The sequence below is a fragment of the Callospermophilus lateralis genome, chromosome 13, assembly GCF_048772815.1.
Source record: "Callospermophilus lateralis isolate mCalLat2 chromosome 13, mCalLat2.hap1, whole genome shotgun sequence".
Classification (NCBI taxonomy): domain Eukaryota; kingdom Metazoa; phylum Chordata; class Mammalia; order Rodentia; family Sciuridae; genus Callospermophilus; species Callospermophilus lateralis.
Genome location: NC_135317.1, coordinates 38486067 through 38506532, shown reverse-complemented (window position 1 = coordinate 38506532; position 20466 = coordinate 38486067). Strand labels below are relative to the sequence as shown.

Below are 20466 nucleotides of genomic sequence, written 5' to 3'. Positions count from 1 at the left end.
TAGACAGAATTAATATTATAAAAATGACCATACTATTAAAAGCACTATACAGATTTAATGCAATTCAAATTAAAATCCCAACATCATTCCTTTACTAGTATGGCAATATATAAATCAATGGATGTGCAACTGATGTGATTCTGCAATCTGTATACGGGGTAAAAATGGGAGTTCATATCCCACTTGAATCAAAGTGTGAAATATGATACATCAAGAACTATGTAATGTTTTGAACAACCAACAATAAAAATTAATTAAAAAAAGATATAGAAAAGGCAATTATGAAATTCATTTGAAAAAATAGGAGAGCCAGAATAGCCAAAGCAATTCTTAGCAAGAAGCAGGAGGCATCACAACATCAGAACTTAAACTATACTGCAGAGCTATGGTAACAAAAACTGCATGGTATTGGCATCAAAACAGACATGTAGATCAATGGTACAAAGTAGAGGACACCAAGACAAACCCACATAAATACAGTTATCTCATACTAGACAAAGGCGCCAAAAACATACATTGGAGAAAAGATAGCCTCTTCAACAAATGGTGCAGGGAAAACTGGAAATCCATATACAGCAAAATGAAATTAAAACTCTCTCTCTCACCCTGCACAAAACCCAACTCAAAGTGGATCAAGGACCTAGGAATTAGAACAGAGACTCTGCACCTAATAGAAGAAAAAGCCGGCCCAGATCTTTATCATGTCAGCTCAGGACCTGACTTCCTTAACAAGACTCCTAAAGCACAAGAAATAAAATCAAGAATCAATAAATAAATTCAATGAGGGTCTGGGGTTGTGGCTCAGCAGTAGAGCGCTTGCCTAGCACAGGCGAGGCCCTGGGTTTGATCCTTAGCACCACATAAAAATAAATAAATTAATTAAAGATATAATAAATAAATTGGATGGATTCAAACTGAAAAGCTTTCTCTCAGCAAAAGAAACAATTAATGAAGTGAAGAGAGAGCCTACAGAATGGGAGCAAATTTTTACCAAATGCACATCAGACAGAGCACTCATCTCTAGGATATATAAAGAATTCAAAACACTTTACACCAAAAAAACTACTAATCAATAAATGGGCTAAGGAAATGAGCAGACACTTCACACAAGAAGATACACAATTGATCAACAATTTTAAAAAAATGTTCAACATCTCTAGCATTAGAGAAATGCAAATCAAAAGTACTCTAAGATTTCATTTCACTCAAGTCAGAATGGCAATTATCAAGAATTCAAGCAACAATAAGTGCTCGTGAGGATATGGAGGAAAAGGTACACTGATTCATTGTTGGTGGGATTGCAAAATGGTGCAACCACTTTGGAAAGCAGTATGGAGATTCCTTACAAAACTTGGAAAGGAGCCACCATTTGACCCAGCTATCCCACTCCTTGGTCTATATCCAAAGGACTTAAAAATCAGCATGCTACAGTGATGTAGCCACCTCAATGTTTATAGCAGCTCAATTCACAATAGCTAAACAGTGAAAACAGCCTAGGTGCCCTTCAATAGATGAATGGATAAATAAACTGTGATATATATACATGATGGAATATTATTCAGCCTTAAAGAAGAATGAAATTATGGCACTTACAGGTAAATGGGCAGAGTTGGATAAGATCATGCTAAGAGAAGTAAGCCAGTCCCTCAAATCCAAAAGCCAGATGCTTTCTCTGATAAGTGCATGCTGATCCATAATGGGAATGGGGTGGGAGAGAATGGAGGAACTTTGAATTGAGCAGAGAGAAGGAAAGGGAGGGGAGAGGGTGTGTGTATGGGGGAAGATGGTGGAATGAGACAAACATTATTACCCATATGTATGGGTATGATTGTACAAATGGTGTGACTCTATATCATGAACAATCAGAGAAATGAAAAGTGCTCCATTTGTGTAAAAAATAAAATAAAATTAATTAAATAAAATCTCTCTCTCTCTCTCTCTCTCTCTCTCTCTCTCTCTCTCACACACACACACACACACACACACACACACACACACACACACATTTTGATTGCTATACTGCCTGATATTGTCATGGGGATTAGGGACAGAATAACAAAGAAAATTAGACATTGTTCCTCTTTTTTAGGGAGCTTATTCTAGGTAGGAGGAAGGATACATATACAATGAGGTAAATTCTAGCAGGAAAAAATCAAGTACAATAAAGGGCTATTTTAGGAAGGACATCAGGTTACATCTGTCATTTAAAAAAGGATGCTGTTTTCAATAGCAATTTAAAATAAGATGCCTAGGGATAAATGTAATAAAAGACCTATTAGACCTTTATGGAAAAAACATAAAATTTTATCCATAAACATAAAAAAGACCTAAATTAATGGAGAGATAGCCCAAGTTCAAGAATGTGAAGTGTCACGATCATAAAGATGGTAAATTTTCCAAAATTAATTTATAAATTCAGTGCAATTCCAGGCCAATCAATAAGTGTGGTTCCATGCATGTAAAATGTAAAACAGAAAGCAGTGCTCCATGCAGTGGGGTTGGATATACCCATATATATTAAAGGGATGAAATATGTACAGAAATGATACATGCAACATCCAAGACCTGGGTTACTGCTGTGACAAGAAGGTAAAGAAAGACAGATGGAACTTTTGCTGCCCTGTAACATTTTTCTTACATAAAAGTAATTTTTAAAGGAAAAGATAATCCAATTAGTAAAAAAAAAAAAAAAAAAAAGAGTAAACCAAGTACAAACTATTCTTTTTCCTTAAGTTGTTGGAGGGAGATTGGCTAAGAGGAAGGACAAGACCAAGAAAGAATGGCTTAAATGGCTTAATAAGATCACAGAGAAAAATCCATCAGGAGGGAAAAAAAAAATCTAAAATATCTCAAGAATAGAAAACGTGCTGTATCTTTCAGTCAGTGCTGAAAATGGTGTGCGGTGAAACTCCACAGTGTCTGAGGTCAGCACAGGGCTCCCCTGGGGCTCCATCCCAGCTAATGGATTAAAATGCTTAGGGCAACCAGCTGGGAGGCTGGGCCACCTGAGGCCCTCTGTATCAGGTTCACGTTCCAGTGTTCATTGCTAACCAGAGCATGGGAGCAAGCTTTGCTCTACCACCCCGCTTCTCAAACCAGATCCCAGCACTGGTAAATCTCTTAACCAGAAAAACAGAGTTGGTGGCTCTCAAGATCCCAGTAAGTGGGTCATTACAATACAGATCATCTTGACTATATTCTAGATGCAGGCTTAGCAGCAAAGGAGGATTAATAATTGAGAAGTGAAGAAATTAGGACATATCCACATTGGGCAAAGTATGTATTTATCTTGCCTCCCTTTATTCCCTTGACAATCTTGTGTTTTGCAATATGAAATGCATACCTACAATCACTTTTTTTTTTTTTTTGGCAAGAAAATGACCTAAATCCATCTTTTAGGGAGACTGCGGATTTCCTGCTTAAATCCATGCTCAAGTTTACTACCCATAATATTATCAAAATGCAAGATGTGATAAAATTGTTTTCTTCTGCTTCTCAGAAAGCAGAAATGGAAGAAAGGGAGATTATTTTCCTCAGAAGGGAAATTGCATGAAATGACCTCTAAAATCTTTCTGCTCCAAATGCCATACATGGTCCTGCAGCATCCACATCATCAGAGAGTTTGTTTGAAATAAACAATCAGGTCCCACTAACTAACTGGATGGGAACACTAATTTTAGTGAGAGTCCATGTGATCAATAGGCACAGTAGAGCTTTGCCTAACTGTCCAAATCACGAAGTGAAGGTGTTTTCTAGCACTGTACTATAATCTAGTGCTAAATAGCAAGAACAAAACAAAGCAAGACATTTCATGAATCATGGTAGAAATCATGGTAGGTCAATATCTATAAGAAACAAACTAGCCAGGCACAGTGGCGCATGCCTATAATTCCAAGGGCTCAGAAGAGTGAGGCAGGAGGATCATGAGTTCAAAGTCAGCCTCAGCGAAAGTGAGGTGCTAAGCAACTCAGTAAGATCCTGTCTCTAAATAAAATACAAAATAGGGCTGGGGATGTGGCTCAGTGGTCGAGTGCCCCTGAGTTCAATCCCCAGTACCGAAGGAGAAAAAACTAACTTTTTTAAAAGCTTTATATTTACTGTAAATCTCTGCTTTAGGCCAGTACCTTTCATAAACGAACCTATCTTTTGGCTAAGATCATTAGTTAAAAATACAATGTGGAACAAAAATAATACAATCACTGTTTCTTATTATCTCATGCAGATTCTTGAACCAAAACCAATCATTTTCTAAAAGCACTCTGCAAGCAGAAAATACAATTTCTGCTAATTCCTTTAAATATCTGCTTTACAAAAATAAATAAATAAATAAATAAAAAAACCAAAAAAAAAAAAAAAAAAAAAACCTCTCCTTTTTAGGTTTTATTTCTCCCTTCTCTTTTTGTTGCAAATCCAACCATAATTTCTCCAGTTTTTCTCTCTATTCAATTTTACCACCACTGTATCCACAATCCAAACCCTGTGTTTGAGAACTTGATGTGATTCATATGTTTCTCATATGCTTCTCACAGGCTCAAGCAAGGGGGGTGCGGGTTCTAAGTATCCATCTGGATACAGTTTAGATCAGGGCAGAAATAACTCAGAAGCCTTGCCATGAAACCATTCTTATTACCATCTCCATGTAAAAAAGCATCTTGCCTTCCACAAAATTCATTTTAACAATAAAACTCAAGCAAGTAACACAAAGTACTAAAAATTAACTTCTAGGCGAGCAAGGAAACAGCAGAGTTGCTATGATTTTTTTGCACAGCAATTGAGACACAGGGTCCGTTAAACAGTAAAATGGATGAAACTTGTGCTTGAATACATAAGCTCCCATCCTCCATGAGGAAAGTCCACTGTGGTCCATTTGGATTTATTTGTGAAGTAGCAGAGAAGATACTTTGGAAATGGCAGAGACTGAGAGAATTAACATTCACCCAACGCTGAGCAACACACTTGTGCTATACGTTTCAAATTTGACATCTTTAATCCTAGCAGTGGTCTTAGAAGCTTGCTCTTATGACCATGCTACAGATGAAATTCATCTTTTGAGGTTTCAATTAAAAAGCCTCTGATGTTCATTTATTAATAATTCATCAAGAACTGGGATCTTCTCTCTTAAACGTTACTAGCACATAGCCGGGTTTCTGACAACCACTGGATGTCAGGGTGGCCATCAGTGTGAATTTGGTGAAGACCCAGAGGAAAGTCATTTTATCTGCAAGTATGAGGCCCACTAAGCCACAGGAAGGGCCCTGGACTTCACTGTAAGGACATCATGTTTTGTTTATCATTATCAATAAAGCACCTAGCATGGGAGTAGCAAGTACCTACTATGTGCTTAGGGTCTTGATAAGCATTTGCTTAATAAAGGGATAAAGATGTCAGGTAAAAATTATATACATAGGTTTGTCCCATACTGAATTTTGTGCCTTCAGTAAAGACAAAGAGGAGCTAAAACCTCCTTCCCTTGTGGCAGTCTAAATTTGTACTGCCTTTCAGGCATGCAGAGGGTGGCTTTGTCTTAGCACAATGCCACATGCACCCTGAAGAGGCACTATGATGGATTAGAGAAAGCAACTTGAGATGTTTGAACTTGGTCCACAAATAAGTTGTTGTCTCATATTTTTAATCAGCTCTTGCTGCACAGATTCTAAGAAGAGCCAGACTTTTGAATAAATAGGAAAGTATCCTGAAAACAACCCACTCATCTCAACATTAAGAAAAGTATTGGGCTGGGGATGTGGCTCAAGTGGTAGTACGCTCGCCTGGCATGGCCGTTGGTTCGATCCTCAGCACCACATAAAAATAAAAAATAAAGATGTTGTGTCCACTGAAAACTAAAAAATAAATATTAAAAAATTCTCTCACAATCTCTCTTTTTTTTTTTAAAGTATTGCCTTCAAAATAGAATTAGCAATTCCAACCATAGCCCAATAATATGTACCACTACAATATGGTGCACAGTTTTAATTCAAAATGGCAATTTAAACACCAAATTATCCTCACCGAGGCATTTGTTAAGTATCCATTAGCAAGGTGGCACACCACAGTACCCCTGTATTGGTTGATCAAAAAATCCTGTTGCACACACCATGTGTTTTTTTACATCTACTTTTGGGAGATACTATTATTCCTGTTTCATTTAAGTAAGGTGACTAGGAATGTGACAGGATCTTACTGATCTACATCCATAGTCCATATTCCAAAAGTGCTAGAGTTCAATGAGAAGCACGAGAGTGATTTTGCAAATCAACTACTAAGTTCCAAAAGAATTTCCAAACTCATTCTTTTGATAGAAAAAGAGATTGAAGTGGATTGGGGTAGGGATAAGGCACGGGAGTGAAGAAGTTTATTTGATATGGAGCTCTCCCTTGGAAGAGAGGATGTTAGCGATGTTCTGAAAGAACCAATGTACCTGATTCTAACAAAAGATAAAAAAGTATAGTTCTCTGAACATAAATATTTCCCAAATTTATGGACCAAAAGCTTAAGAATGTAATGCTGGCAATGTCAGGCAGGACGCTAGAACCACTCTTGAGAGAATCTTAACGCTATTTAAAACCCAAACTATGACTAAAACAGAGGAAATATGAAAAAATATTTCCTAAAGTCCCCACTGTATTCCTTTTAGCAGTTGCTTGGACACATGTGCTGTTAGTTGTCCATCCTATTAGTAACAGGGCTTCCTTCCTGCAGATTCATTAGCACTGAAACAATACCCCATAAAAAAGGATTTACATAAAAGACAGCTGGAGTCGGTTGCCAGGGGAACTGACAATGTTCCAGACACATTCCATATTAGGAGGATAAACTTCGGGGTAGCCAGGGCTGTCCAAGATGCCTTCGGCCATGTGGAAGGTTCCACCACAAGCTAGAAAAAAAAAAAAAAGAAAAAGAAAGGGAGTGTCAGAGTAAAGATGGGTGCGGGCCAGTTAAAACAGAGCAGAGACAGCACTGGAACCAGCATCAAGTGATTGGAATCTCCATCTCAGTTACAAAAACCCGTGCCCTGTATAAGGAAAAGATTCAAAAACTGGAAACCAAGAGCCCCACAGTGGCTGGATCAGAAGGGATCTCGGCACTTTTTCTAAAATCTTTTTCTCCCCATGAACTATACCCAGGGAATAAAAGACTTGTTTTTAACCCTACAACCATTTGTTTTTCCTGAACAAGATTATTTTCTACCCTGGCCTAGAAGAGAAGGCAGTTTCCAGCTTCTCCTTCTCGGGAGACTGGACACACACACCCACCTTCTAGCTGGGCTTTAGCTTTTTAGTACCCCAGGACTGAGAGTTGAAACAGCCCTCTCCTGGCCAAGAAGCCCAAGGCGGCATGGTCTCTTCCTTTCCTCTCCATCCGCTTCATCGACCCCGCCATCTCTGTCAATACCCATACACTGCCTGAGCCCAGCATCGAGGCTCAGGAGACAGAACAGCCATGTGGTTGTCCATCCATAGGAGATGGAGGTGCCATCGGATGCTGGCAGCCAGGGGCCACCGCAACAAGCATCACCAGGACACAGGTCAACAAGTCAATTGAGATCATGAGGTGGGGGGCTAAAAAGATAGGTCTCCAGCCCCTTCTCCCCAGTATTCCCAGAACTTGAAGAAGGTCAAGTGCGCCAGAGAGGTGATTCAGGAAAGTAGCCCCCAACTTTGAAAAAGTCCTAAACAACAAACCCAGGACTTCCGCCGCACTCCTGCTGACCTAGTCCAGCCACTTGCTAAAGTTTCTTACCCGATGTGGATGCAGCATATGTGGCATGAAAACCATCAAAATTCAGTCCGGAATCAGAGACGAACCTCAGCGTCAGGGCACTGCCGAAGGATGTGATGGGGTGGGGCATGGAGGTGCCACAGTAACGTCCTAAATAACAAAGATGGTGACAAGAAGAATGAACGGTGATCTGGCAGAGGTCATAAGTGTAACCCTACTAGAATCACCAGAGACCCGAGCACACAGAAAAGTCACGACCAGAGCCATCTAAGTCAGAGTTGGTGTTTGAGGCAAGGCCTGAACATTTAAAATAGAGTTTAAATACAAGCATAGGAGAGATGGTGATACACAGATAAAGAATAAGAGAGGGCTAGAGAAAAAACAGACGTCTTGGCTCCAAATGTACTAAAATAAGACACAGTAGGGACCTGCACAATTAATGCACTATTACTCAGAGTCTCAAGGAACTGCAGGGGGAAAAGTGTGGAAGTCGGAGCCAGATGACCAGAATTCAACTCTCGGCTCTGCCATTTACCAGCTACCAGACATGAGGCAAGTTGTACAGGCTCTGTGCCTTGCTTCTCCCTATGAAAAGGGGTAAGCTGAAAATAACGAAACCTGTACCCTAAGGGCTTGAGGATTGAACTCCTATTCAGAGAGTATTTAGAATAGTATTCAGCACAGAGCATGGTATATAAGTTTTTGTTAAAATGATAAATGAGCACACTCTCATCTTTGGTCAAAATGTTTATGGACAATTATCTCAGGCAATTCAATGAGAGGTGTGCACACGGCATAGGGTGTTCACTGATTGCCCTTTATTGTCTCCATAGGCAAACGGCAAAGCAAAATCTCTTCTCTGACAGAAAGAGGCTTGTGTAACAAAACTAAAAAAAAAAAAAAAAAAAAGTAAATTCACAGAGAAAGCTTAAATGACCTGAGATGATGTTACTTGAAGACATTTAAAAAATTAGTAGCACATTTTAATTTTACTGGGATGTCTAAACAAATTTTTAATTTAATTAAGTGATAAAAATTGTTTTTGCTTCCACTGAGGACAAAGAAACAGGCTCTAGGTGAATGTAAGAACTTTTTTTGAATATTAACAAAAAACTCCTGACAATTCTAATGCTGAAATGGCCTTCATTCCACTACTATTTCAGGCAGTTGCAATTTTTTAAATTTTCTAAAAAAAAAAAAAAAAATACACACACACAAACTATTCATATCCTTGAATTTAAATGAGCTGAGTTTCTTGAACCCTATGTTAAATCCTGCTTGCCTACCCTCTAATTACCTTTACTTGGCTCATGCTACTCTTCATATTTATTGGAAACATTTAGGCTTGAGTGGAAACCTATAAATATGTAGGTACATAAACCAGAGACAGCCCAAACCACAGCTGTATTTGAGCATGCACTGCAGTACCTCGGAGGGGTGCATCATAGTAATCGCCATCTAAAACTTCTAGAAAGTCGTGTGTGCATCTTGTACTGCTTTCAAGTCCAAAGTGGGTAAAGGAGAGAGTAATATGATTGACTGTAAGAAAAAAATAAAGGGTGGGGGAGATTATTGTTGAACATACTGCTAAAAAAACATACACAGAGAAATTTCACTTGGGATAACCTCAGTTGAGGGTCTTCCAGCAGGGAAGTAAGAAATCTAGCAGATTTGCCCAGTGGTTGAGTGAGAAAAGAGGGGGTGGGGACAACTTCTCTCCTCAAGGATTTTCTTTTGAAGAGCAACACAATCAACACAATGAATGTTTTTGAAAGAGCCTGTAGAATCTGCAAAGCTGGAAGTTGTAAATAACAGGGCTCTTGGATAGACTCTCCCAGGAACTCTGGGTCTGCCTTGCTGGAAACTCCAGTCATTACACATTGTTATCTGTCCTTACCCTGTTCCTCTCCTCAGCCTTTTTCTCAGGAGAACAGATTCCAGAAACTTTGAATCTTTACATGTACTTGTCAATGAGACATTATTTTCTCCCTGGCACAACACAACGTAGCCCACTCAGGTTTATTTTAAGGCCAGAGCTAGTGCCCTGGAGGTTCAGAGTCATTTACTAAGAAAGCTTTGAATTACTTGCAGAACATCAAGTGCCTGGTACATTTTCCTTTTGTTGTTCTTCCAGGGTCCCTAATCTTCAGAATAGGATCTTTTCCTGTTGTTGTCCTTGAAGCACTGAGATCTTTCATCTAAATGCTTTACAACTCATTAGAAAATAATCCTTAGGCACAAAACTGCTGAGCTCAAGGCAGGGGGCTTCTTTCTCCAGGCTCAGTTAGGGCTCTAACCCTCTCCAGTCTGCAATTGGCTAAGGATTACGTCACTGGCCCCCACATCTTAGGCATATCAACAAAGATGCTGTTGATTTGTTAACTCTTAACACCACTAAGGAATGTGTCAGATAATATTTAAATCAAACACTCCATTTTGTAAATCATTTTGTACTGGGGGATGATAAGTTTAATTGACTTGCCTATTTTCACATAGGTCATTAATTCCTGAACTGAGCAGAGAAGCTATTGACTTTCCCACATTGTGTCTGAAATCATAAAACTTTTTTGCTGAAAACCTCAAAGGAGGGCAGGGCTCACATGCAACAGGATTCATAATGGCCCCATCCCCTTTGTAGTCATTTTGTTGTGTTGCCTGGGGGAGTCTCCTAATTCTCTCTGCCAATAAAATGGGAACAGTAATCCTGAACAACAGACCATTACCAGGTCAAAAAATAAGATTCTAGATTCAAAAAAAATAAAAAATAAAGAAAAACAAAAGAAAAGAAAAGAAGCACTTGTTGAGTGTTTCTACCAGGCTCCTGCTGAGATTTTTAAATTATATACATTGCAGAAGAGGCCAGGTTTATAATCAGTTTCCACTTGGATTGAAGATCTATAAGCTTGTGGCATTGCATTCTTGAACCGTGAGGTATTTCTGCAGCCTATGATTCGCATTCATCATTTGTTCATAGAGCAACTGTCTTGAGCTTCTACCATACTTGAGGCACACATGTCAAAACTATCAATTATGTTTGCTTATTCTCAGTCTCACGTGCCAGTCAAGACAACAGAGTTATATAGGTTTGTTATTCCCCCCCCCAATGTTGCTAGGGCCTTGAAAGTTTGAAAAAAAAATAATAAAACAACTTTTACATTAAGATGAATCAGTAAAAATTACTTCAGCTTAGGAAATGCTTTTTCTTGTATATATCAGGAACTGGGACTTTCAAAAGAAGAGGAGGAAGGCCATCAATTGTCACCACCAAGCAGATGAGAACATTACTCATAGATTGACTTCCCACAGACACGTCTGCCCCGGACACCTTTCCTTTCTCATTTTTGTTACTTACATGGAGGTTGGGCTTGAATGATCCAGCTGCAGTTTTGATTGTTTGGATACTTGGCCGGGAACAATGGAGAGGAAATAGTATCAAAAGAGTCAGTGAGGATGCGGCCTCCACACTCTGGGGGACACAAACACACACATGTGTCATGTACTTTTGATTTCTACTGACTGTACAAAACCGTTATTTGATGAAGGAAAACACAAGTGATTTTTTCCCCCTTATTTCTGAAATGCATGCCAAGGAAGTTTTCTACCCAAGGAAGCTGCACATAAACCATCAGAAAATGGGAACACACTTAACATTTACAACGATATTCTTCAATTACAGGAAGTGGGGAAGAGGCATAGAACAGCTCATTAAATGGCTATGGATTGTCTGAGTCATTCAAACGAAACTCTGGCCTGAGTCGCTTACTCTGTCCACTCGTAAATTATAAGTATAGGGATGAGCTATTTATAGATGACTTCTTCTGTTAAGGAAAATATTGGTCGAACAGACTTCCTAAGAATAATAACACAGTATCTCAAAGTTCGGTGGGAATCCCAGAAGAGGGAGAAAGTATTGCCACTGGAGAGCAAAAGAGGAGTCGCCTAGGAGGCAGTGGCTAGTGGAGGGGGAGGACTAGTGGTCCAGGGAGGAGACAGTCTGAGCAGAGACACCAAAGAAGTGTTTGCTCGGGGGGTTGTGGGGTGTCAAGTGTGATGCAGCAAGGAGAACAGGGCAGGTTGTAGGACCTCTGGCTAACATCTGCAGAGAAGCTTTGGCTTCATTTTCCAGGCTTGGGGAGACAAGACAGAAACTAGAACCTTCGATGGTGTGAATGGAGCAAGGCTTTTGCAAGCAGCCTTGGAGGAAGATGGGGCAAGGGGTGGGTGAGCTTGAGGAGGCTGTTATAGTAGTCCAAATAAGAGCTGGTGGGGACTTTTCAATCTGAAGCAACACTTAAAAGAATAATTAAATGTTAAAAAAAAAATTAAGACACTTAAAAAACATCATCGAGTCACATGAATACAGTCTGTCTTGTTCCCAAGTCTACCATCCATGGCTGGGAGATCTAAATTCAGGAACTTTCCCCATCCAGGGCCCTTTAGTATAAGATACAAGCAAGTCTTCTGAAATGGGTGTAATGGATAAACAGACAAAAGTTAGTTTGAAATGAATTATCTAAATCATCGACCTAAAAAGCATCCCCAAGGAGGAGCCAATCAACCCTCCCTCCAGCTCCGAGTTCCTTCTGTGGCTGAAGCTGGATAAAAGGTTAATCTGCACCAAGGATCCGAAGAAAGGCAATGGATGAAAAGGTCTTGGGGGAAACACTGAGAATCAGGGACTCTAGAATAAAAACAGTGGACTCAACACTGACTCTAGTATCAGTGGCACCTTTAAATATTAGTCTGAAAATTTTTTGAAATTACACAGTAGTTTTGAGAGAGATACGCATCCCCAGGAAATCAATATCATCTCAGTCAGACAAGGATAAAAGTACCAGCAGTTGGAATAATTAGGAGACACAGCTTCCTAGTTCTATGCAAATTCTTGCATGTTGAGTGGGAGGCTGTGATTGGTTTCTGAGGACTGGTCTCCTTTTATCATAGCACCAACAAGCCACTTAACAAATTTCTCCCATGTCTGGGGAGCCACAGGGTACTTGCCTTGCCTGAATTGAGCTCGGAAGCCCCTGCTCTGTCTGGAAGGGCCAGACTGAAATCTCACAAAGAGGCTGTTCCCCGAAGAGATGACGGGGTTAGTCGGCTGCTGTCTTCCACACACCCTGGCAAGGCGGCTGCTTGCAGAGCTGACACCATCATATGTCTGCAAAGACAGAAGATGGGAAAACTGGCTCAGAACTTCAGGCTTTCTTCTGTGAGGCCCTCAGTCCATGTGCACTTGGGGAGCCAGTGGAAACCCACTCATTTGCTGGAACTAGTGAAACTGGCTTTAGTTTATTGTCTTGTCATATACCTAGGTGCATGAGAATAGTTTTAGTTAATCTTTTGTCGCTGTGACTAAAATCAGTACCTGGCAGGAACAACTTAGAGGAGGAAAAATTTATTTTTGGCTCGTGGTTACAGAGGTCTCGGTCCACAGATGGCCAACTGTGGTGCTCTGGGCCCAAGGTGAAACAACATCATGTTTGTTTTCCTCCGCTGAAGGGCACAGCGGAGGAAAGCTGCTCACCTGATGGTGGAGTCAGGAAACAGAGAAAGAGGTAGGGATGGGGCCACAGGGCAGATGGACCCTTCCAGGGCACAGCCGCAGTGACCCACCCCCTCCAGCCATACCTCACCTGCCTCTCGTTACCACCAGTCTGTCCATTCAAACTAGGATGGACTGAGCAGGTTACATCTCGGACAGTCCAGTCATTGCACCTTAAACAGTCCTACACTACACGGGAACTTTCAAGGGTTACTTCATGTGAGCATGTTGATGTTCATAAGAAGAATCAGTCATTGATCATTTCTAGGGATACCCTGAGTATCTGGCAGGAATTTCTCTGCCAGAGCCACTGTTAGTTCTCTGGATGTTTTCATAAATACTGGTCCCTTTTACAGCCTTCTTACTTCCTTTCACCTCGGGGTAGGTCATACACTCAACGTGAACTGAGAATGTTTACTGCAAGAACAAATGCAGGAGCAAATAGTTGAGAAACAATGATGCGTAACCATTCATTGTCAGAAACCGGACATTTATTGTAACTTTTTGTTCTTCATAGGGTCATGGTCAAGAAGCAAGAGAAATGGCATGCTTCCAATGTGAGCCTGATTGAGAAAATTATCTCATTTTTAAAATTCTTTTAATGTCTGGGGCTCTGACTCTGCCCAGTACTATGCTGGAACTTATCTGCCCCTCCATTCCTGCCAATGGAAAAGAGGCTACATCACACAGACCCCAAATCTCGGTATCAATTTATGAACTTGAAGCTTAGACATCTATTGGCTTGGAACTCTGTCCAGTATGGATTTTTGAACACTTTTATGTGTAAACCAGGGAGAAATGAGTTACTTGTCTTTGGATGACAATAATAATATCTGCCCTTCATTACGTGCTTACTATATTCCAGAAACTGGATTCAGACCTTCACATATGCTCTCCATTTTATCCTTCCAGTCTTTGCTAAGATCCTGAGTAATGTGGCCAAGTCACACAATTCCTAAATAGGTCACTTTGAGCCATATGGGTAGACTTTAGAGTCCAGAATTGAAAATCTTTCATTTAATTCGATGCAAGATATCAATTGAGCATCATAGATGCAATGCCCTGCCAGCCACCATAATGGGATGTAAACTGTGAGATTAAAATATGGCTGTTTAACTGAAAACAAATTGCCATTCATATTTTATAAGACTATCTAAAAATTAAATTATGTTTTCTTTTCTTTTTTAGAGAGAGAGAGAGAGAGAGAGAGAGAATTTTTTTAATATTTATTTTTTAGTTTTCGGTGGACACAACATCTTTATTTTATTTTTATGTGGTGCTGAGGATTGAACCCAGCACCCTGCGCATGCCAGGCGAGCGCGCTACCGCTTGAGCCACATCCCCAGCCCCAAATTATGTTTTCTTAACCAATTAAAACTACAGTTTCGGGCTGGGGATGTGGCTCAAGCGGTAACGCGCTCGCCTGGCATGCGTGCGGCCCGGGTTCGATCCTCAGCACCACATACAAAGATGTTGTGTCCGCCGATAACTAAAAAATAAATATTAAAAATTCTCTCTCTCTCTCTCTCTCCCTCCCTCCCTCCCTCCCTCTCTCACTCTCTCTTAAAAAAAAAAAAAACAACTACAGTTTCTATTTTTTATTTTTTTTAGATATACATGACAGTAGAGTATATTTTGACATATTCTACATACATGGAGTATAACTTATTCTCATTAGGATCCCATTCTTGCAGTTGTACATGATGTGGAGTTTCATTGGTCGAGTGTTCATATATGAACATGGCAAAGTTATATCCAATTCATTCTACTGTTTTTCCTATTCCCATCCCTCCTCCATTCCCTTCATTCCCCTTTGTCTAATCCAGTGAACTTCTATTCTTCCTTCCCCACACCTCCTTATTTTGTGTTTGTATCCACTTATCAGGGAAAATATTAGGCCTTTGGATTTGGGGGACTGTCTTATTTCACTTAGCATAATAATCTCCAGATCAATCCATTTACCAGCAAATGCCATAATTTCATTCTTTTTTAGCACTGAGTAATATTCCATTTGTATATATACATTTTCTTTATCCATTCATTTGTTGAAGGACATATAGGTTTTTTTTTTCATAGCTTAGCTATTGTGAATTGAGCTGCTATATACATTGATGGGGCTGTGTCACTGTAGTATGTTGATTTAAAGTCTTTTGGGTATATACTGTGGATTGAGATAACTGGGTCAAATGGTGGTTCCATTCCAAGTTTTCTGAGGAATCTCCATACTGCCTGTTTTCCAGAGTGGCTGCACCAATTTGCAGTCCCACCAGCAATGTATGAGTGTACCTTTCCCCCAACATCCTCACCAACATCTATTGTTTTTTGTAATTTTTTTAATATTTATTTTTTAGAAGTAGTTGGACACAATACCTTTATTTTGTTTATTTATTTTTATGTGGTGCTGATGATCGAGCGCAAGGCTTCACACATGCTAGATGAACACTCGACAGCTGAACCACAATCCCAGCCCCATGTATTTTTGATAATTGCCATTCTGACTGGAGTGAGTTGAAATCTCAGTGTAGTTTTAATTTGCATTTTTCTAATTGCTAGAGATGTTGTACATTTTTTTCATATATTCGTAGACCATTCATATTTCTTCTTCTGTGAGGTGCTTGTTCTGTTCTTTTGCCCATTTATTGATTGGGTTACTTGATTTTTGGTGTTAAGTTTTTTGAGTTGTATCCTGAATATTAATGCTCTATCTGAGGTGCAGGTGGCAAAGATTTTCTCCTATTATGTAGGATCTCTCTTCATGTTCTTGATTGTTTCCTTTTCAGTGAAGAAGATTTTTCGTTTGATACAAACCCATTTATTGATTCTTGATTTTACTTCTTGCACTTTAGGAGTCTTGTCGAGGAAGTCAGTTCCTAAGCCGACATGACGGAGAGTTGGGCCTACTTTATCTTCTGGTAAGTTCAGGGTCTCTGGTCTAATGCCTCGGTCTTGGATCCACTTTCAGCTGAGTTCTGTTCACGGTGAGAGATGAAGGTTCAATTTCATTCTACTATATACGGATTTCCAGTTTTCCGCGCACCATTTGTTGAAGAAACTGTCTTTTTTCCAATGTGTACTTACGGAGCCTTTTCTGGTATGAGGTGACTGTATTCCTGCGGGTTTGTCTCAGTGTCTTCTATTCTGTTCCTTTGGTCTTCAGGTCTGTTTTGGTGCCAATACCATGCCACGTTTGTTAGTATAGCTCTGTGGTGTAAATTAAGGTCGCTTATTGTGATGCCCCTGCAATACTTATCTTGCTAAGGTTGCTCTGGCTATTCTGGGTCTCTTATCAAAATACAGTTTCTAATCTAGTAGAACTGCTTTTTTGGACATTTCAAACACCTGAAACAGTAGCCAAACAACCTGTAAGCCATTATTAAACACCTCTTACTACAACTACATTCATACTTCAACATATTCTTAAATATCATCACCATTGGTTTATTTCACGTCTTTACTATGTTTTTAGTTGATTTTTTTAACCTTTCTAAGCTTGTAGCTGTGATGTCTTAGGGTTTTAGTAATGTTCTATTATTACTGTCCTGGTTTCATTATTATCAAACGATAAAACATACCTTCTTAGAACTTTTGGGGTTATAGAGCTGGGGAACTTAGGAACTGACTTGATCAAGATACAAGAATGCTTACTTCTCTCAAGATGATTTGTTTATTTGTCAGAACAACATTCCTTACTTTCTTTAACTCTGGTGAAATGCTGGATTCTGTGTGTGAAGTTTATAGACGACCTCTTCCCCGCAAAACCTACGAAAGTTAGGAACTTTTTTCAAGTCTACAGATTTACAAAGATAAACCTCTTCTAGAATTTTATTTCTCTCCAAATTCAGAAGTCCAGTGAGTAAGTAGATATTAATTCTTCTTTTTCTTTTCTTCTTCTTCTTTTTTTTTTTTTTTGGTGTGTGTGTGTGTGTGTGTGTGTGTGTGTGTGTTGGGGGAGTGCTGAGGATTGAACCCAGGGCCTCCTGCATGCAATGCAAGCACTCTATCAACTGAGCTATATCTCCAGCCCTAATTCTTCTTTTTTCTAAGCCCCTATTTTTGCACTAAATAGTTGCAATGCTCTCAAAAGAAAAAAGCAAATAAGGTTTAAAAAAAAAAGGAGGGGGTGTATATTAGAAACCTCAGAAACCCACATGAATGAGCATTTCCCTGAGGATCCCTGAAAGGGACACATCTAGGAGAGCTTCCCAGACCCTCCCCTCTCCCCTCAATTCCCAGAATTATGGGCACTCTGCTGAATTTCATCAGGCTGAGACATTCCTTCACATAGAACAGATCCAAAATGGAAGGTTTTCAAATGTCCTTGAACTGAAATTATGTATCAACGCAATGCCAAATGTGTGAGTGTGTTGTGATTTTATAAGCACCATAACAAATACCTTAATCTAATATGAAAGATTATGTGACTTTCTTTTAAATTTAGAAAATGACATAAGTGTGCTAGCTATTAAACTACAATCTTGTCCAATGTAAGCTAACAAGTTTATCCAAGATCACATAGCTAGTCATTAGCAGTCTCCTCTTACCAAGTTATATGTTGTAGCACATCACTTCTCTTTAAAATGCTTGTGATGGTTGTTAATTTGTATGTGTGTATGTGTTTGTATGATTGTCATTTTATGAAATAAGGTAGTTTTTTTAACTCCATTTTGGAATATGAATTCTCTTGAGAGTGTTTACTCCTATAATATGAAGTCAGCATTCTCACATTTAAGGTTATAATTTGCAAAGTTATAAGAAAAGCATTGTAAGGAAGGAAAGAAATATGAGAAACCTCATTCTTATTTATTTTAAATTATAATATCAATATGCACTTCCCTTATTTCCACTTACTTACCAAGGCAGTGCTAGTAAATTGTAGTACTATTGGGTCCACCTAAAATATATTCATAAAACTTATATAATTCTTACTTACATCTACTGTCAAGTTCTCTATGCGTGGAATTGATTTTGTGACCTGTTACTTAAGTAGTAAATGTCAAAGCAATATACAAAGAAAACAAAACTTTGTGCATCTCAACTTATTCATTCCTAGATCACCCTCATGAAATTAAATTTTGAGTTCAATCCACAAAATATAAAGTAGCCATTATTTTGGGGAGTTCCAACCTGTAGGTCAGGCCAAAAATGCCTGTAGTTCGACTCCTTTGTTGAGGCTTCTGCTGGGCTGTACTTTCAGCAAGGTCACAAACACTCTGATCCAGCATACGCACAGGTCATGAACGTCTGCTTGTGAGCATGTGCTCACTGATGTGACCTGCTGCCAGTGTGCCTTCTTTGTCTGGCCTGCACATAAAAATGGCCTGTGCAAGGACTCAGGAGGCAAATTTTGGTACTGACTGGGAGTTGAAGCTGGAGCTAGGGCCTGGCTAAGGGCTATTGCTACCTCCAAATACAGCATGTCTACTATCCCAACTGCATCTTGCATCTTATTCCACCTGTTGGGATCCCAAATCTGTTTCCTGGATCTGAGCCTCCACACAAACACAGCAGCTCTCAAAAAAAAAAAAAAAAAAGAAAAAAAAAACAGAGTTAGACCTGGTTTAGTGATGACTTAATTCCTAATTTCTATGGGCATTTTAATCAGGATCTTTAAAAATTATCCAGAATTTTGTAGTTTTAAGATACTAGCTAGTACACATATTCAAAATAACAAAACTTAACTTTATCGTATAAAAAAAAGGAGAGTTTAGATTTTTAGTACAGAACCTGGTGCATAATAGACACTAAATGTTGGATGTACAGATCAATAAATGACTAACCTATGACAGCTAAGGTCTTTAAGAACAGAGAAAAACCCTGAGTTAAGAGAAGCTGTCCAGGGGCTGGGGATGTGGCTCTAGTGGTAGCAAGCTTGCTTGGCATGCGTGCGGCCCGGGTTCGATCCTCAGCACCACGTACAAACAAAGATGCTGTGTCCGCCAAGTACTAAAAAATAAATATTAAAAAATTCTCTCTCTCTCTCCCTCTCTGTCTCCCTCTCTCTCACTCTTTCTTAAAAAAAAAAAAAAAAAAAGAGAAGCTGTCCTCTCCCTCAGGGGATGGACTGTATCAACACACAGTAGGCACAACAGTAGGTAAGAGGCTACTCAGAGGGGGAAAGATGTCAATTGTGGCCGAGATATGGGCAGGCCAAAGGGGGAAGGGCAGGGGTCTAATCACCTGTCATAGCTAACCCTGCCCACTCAGCTCCCAGGTGTCTCTCACCTGTCATGTGAGGGAAGGTGGAGGCAGGAGATTGGCCAAGGGCGTCGGCTCATCTTGAAGAGTGAGTATCCTGAATACATGACTTATTACAGTGCTCTCAGAGCCCTTCACATCCTAAGCTCCAGTCAGAAATGAGAAAGAAGGCAAAAGCTTATGAATTTTCCACACTTGACATTTCAATACCTTGAGGAGATTTGGGTAAATGTCAACCATTGCCAGGGTTCACACGTGTCAATCTTGTCATATGTCAAGTGACATGTGGAGGAAAACCATTTGGGTGGGAGAACAGCATCCTCTCCTGATGACATTTAAAATTCTGGGGAATCCATGCTCACAGTCCTTAGGAATGGAAATTGGAGAAAATAAAGGAGTCAAGCAATGGGAACCTTTGCCTTCCGATACACATAATGGTGATACAGATATGTATTATTTAAGAGCATGCATATTTAAAGTTAGCAGCACAATTCCTTTTAGAGGGAAAAAAATAGCTTTTTATTTAGCAAAACTCCTCCACTAACCTTTGAGAACATGAACAGTATGATGGAGGTGGTGTTTTATGTTGGTTGAGGTGGGGACATGTTGTTCTCCTTTCTATACTTTCTAATCTGTTGCTCAGGTCCTACTCTGTAAGATGGGGTTGACATGAGTCTATAGCTCATACAGTATTTGTGAGAATTAAATGAGTTAAAAAATATAAAGTCTCTTAGGAGACTTCCTGTCTACTATTAAAGTGAGACAGCTAAATTGCTACATAAGAAATGAGATAGGAAACTATGAAGGCAAAATAGTCCAAATAGGGGTTGTTCAGTAATGTGGATGAGACAAGAGCCTGAGTTGGACATAAAATCAATACAAATGACTGAGCAGAAGATTGTGAGCGTTGCAGTAGTAGGCAACTTTTGACATGGCTTCTAGTCATTCCCAACTCCTGGGATTGTGCCCTTGTGTAATCTCCTCTCTTTGAGTGTGAGATGTCTAAT

At 39.6% G+C, this 20466-nt stretch overlaps 1 protein-coding gene across 1 annotated transcript in view; it reads right to left on the bottom strand.

Annotated features, from left to right (window-relative positions):
- Positions 1 to 20466, bottom strand: part of Cubn (cubilin) — a 274311-nt gene that overhangs the window by 104018 nt on the left and 149827 nt on the right. The window contains exons 32-36 of the mRNA XM_076831399.1: positions 12721 to 12880; positions 11072 to 11185; positions 9148 to 9258; positions 7741 to 7869; positions 6742 to 6874 (exon numbers count right to left, since the gene is read on the bottom strand). Coding sequence (XP_076687514.1) covers positions 6742 to 6874; positions 7741 to 7869; positions 9148 to 9258; positions 11072 to 11185; positions 12721 to 12880 — 647 coding nt within the window. The remainder of the gene's footprint in view (positions 1 to 6741; positions 6875 to 7740; positions 7870 to 9147; positions 9259 to 11071; positions 11186 to 12720; positions 12881 to 20466) is intronic.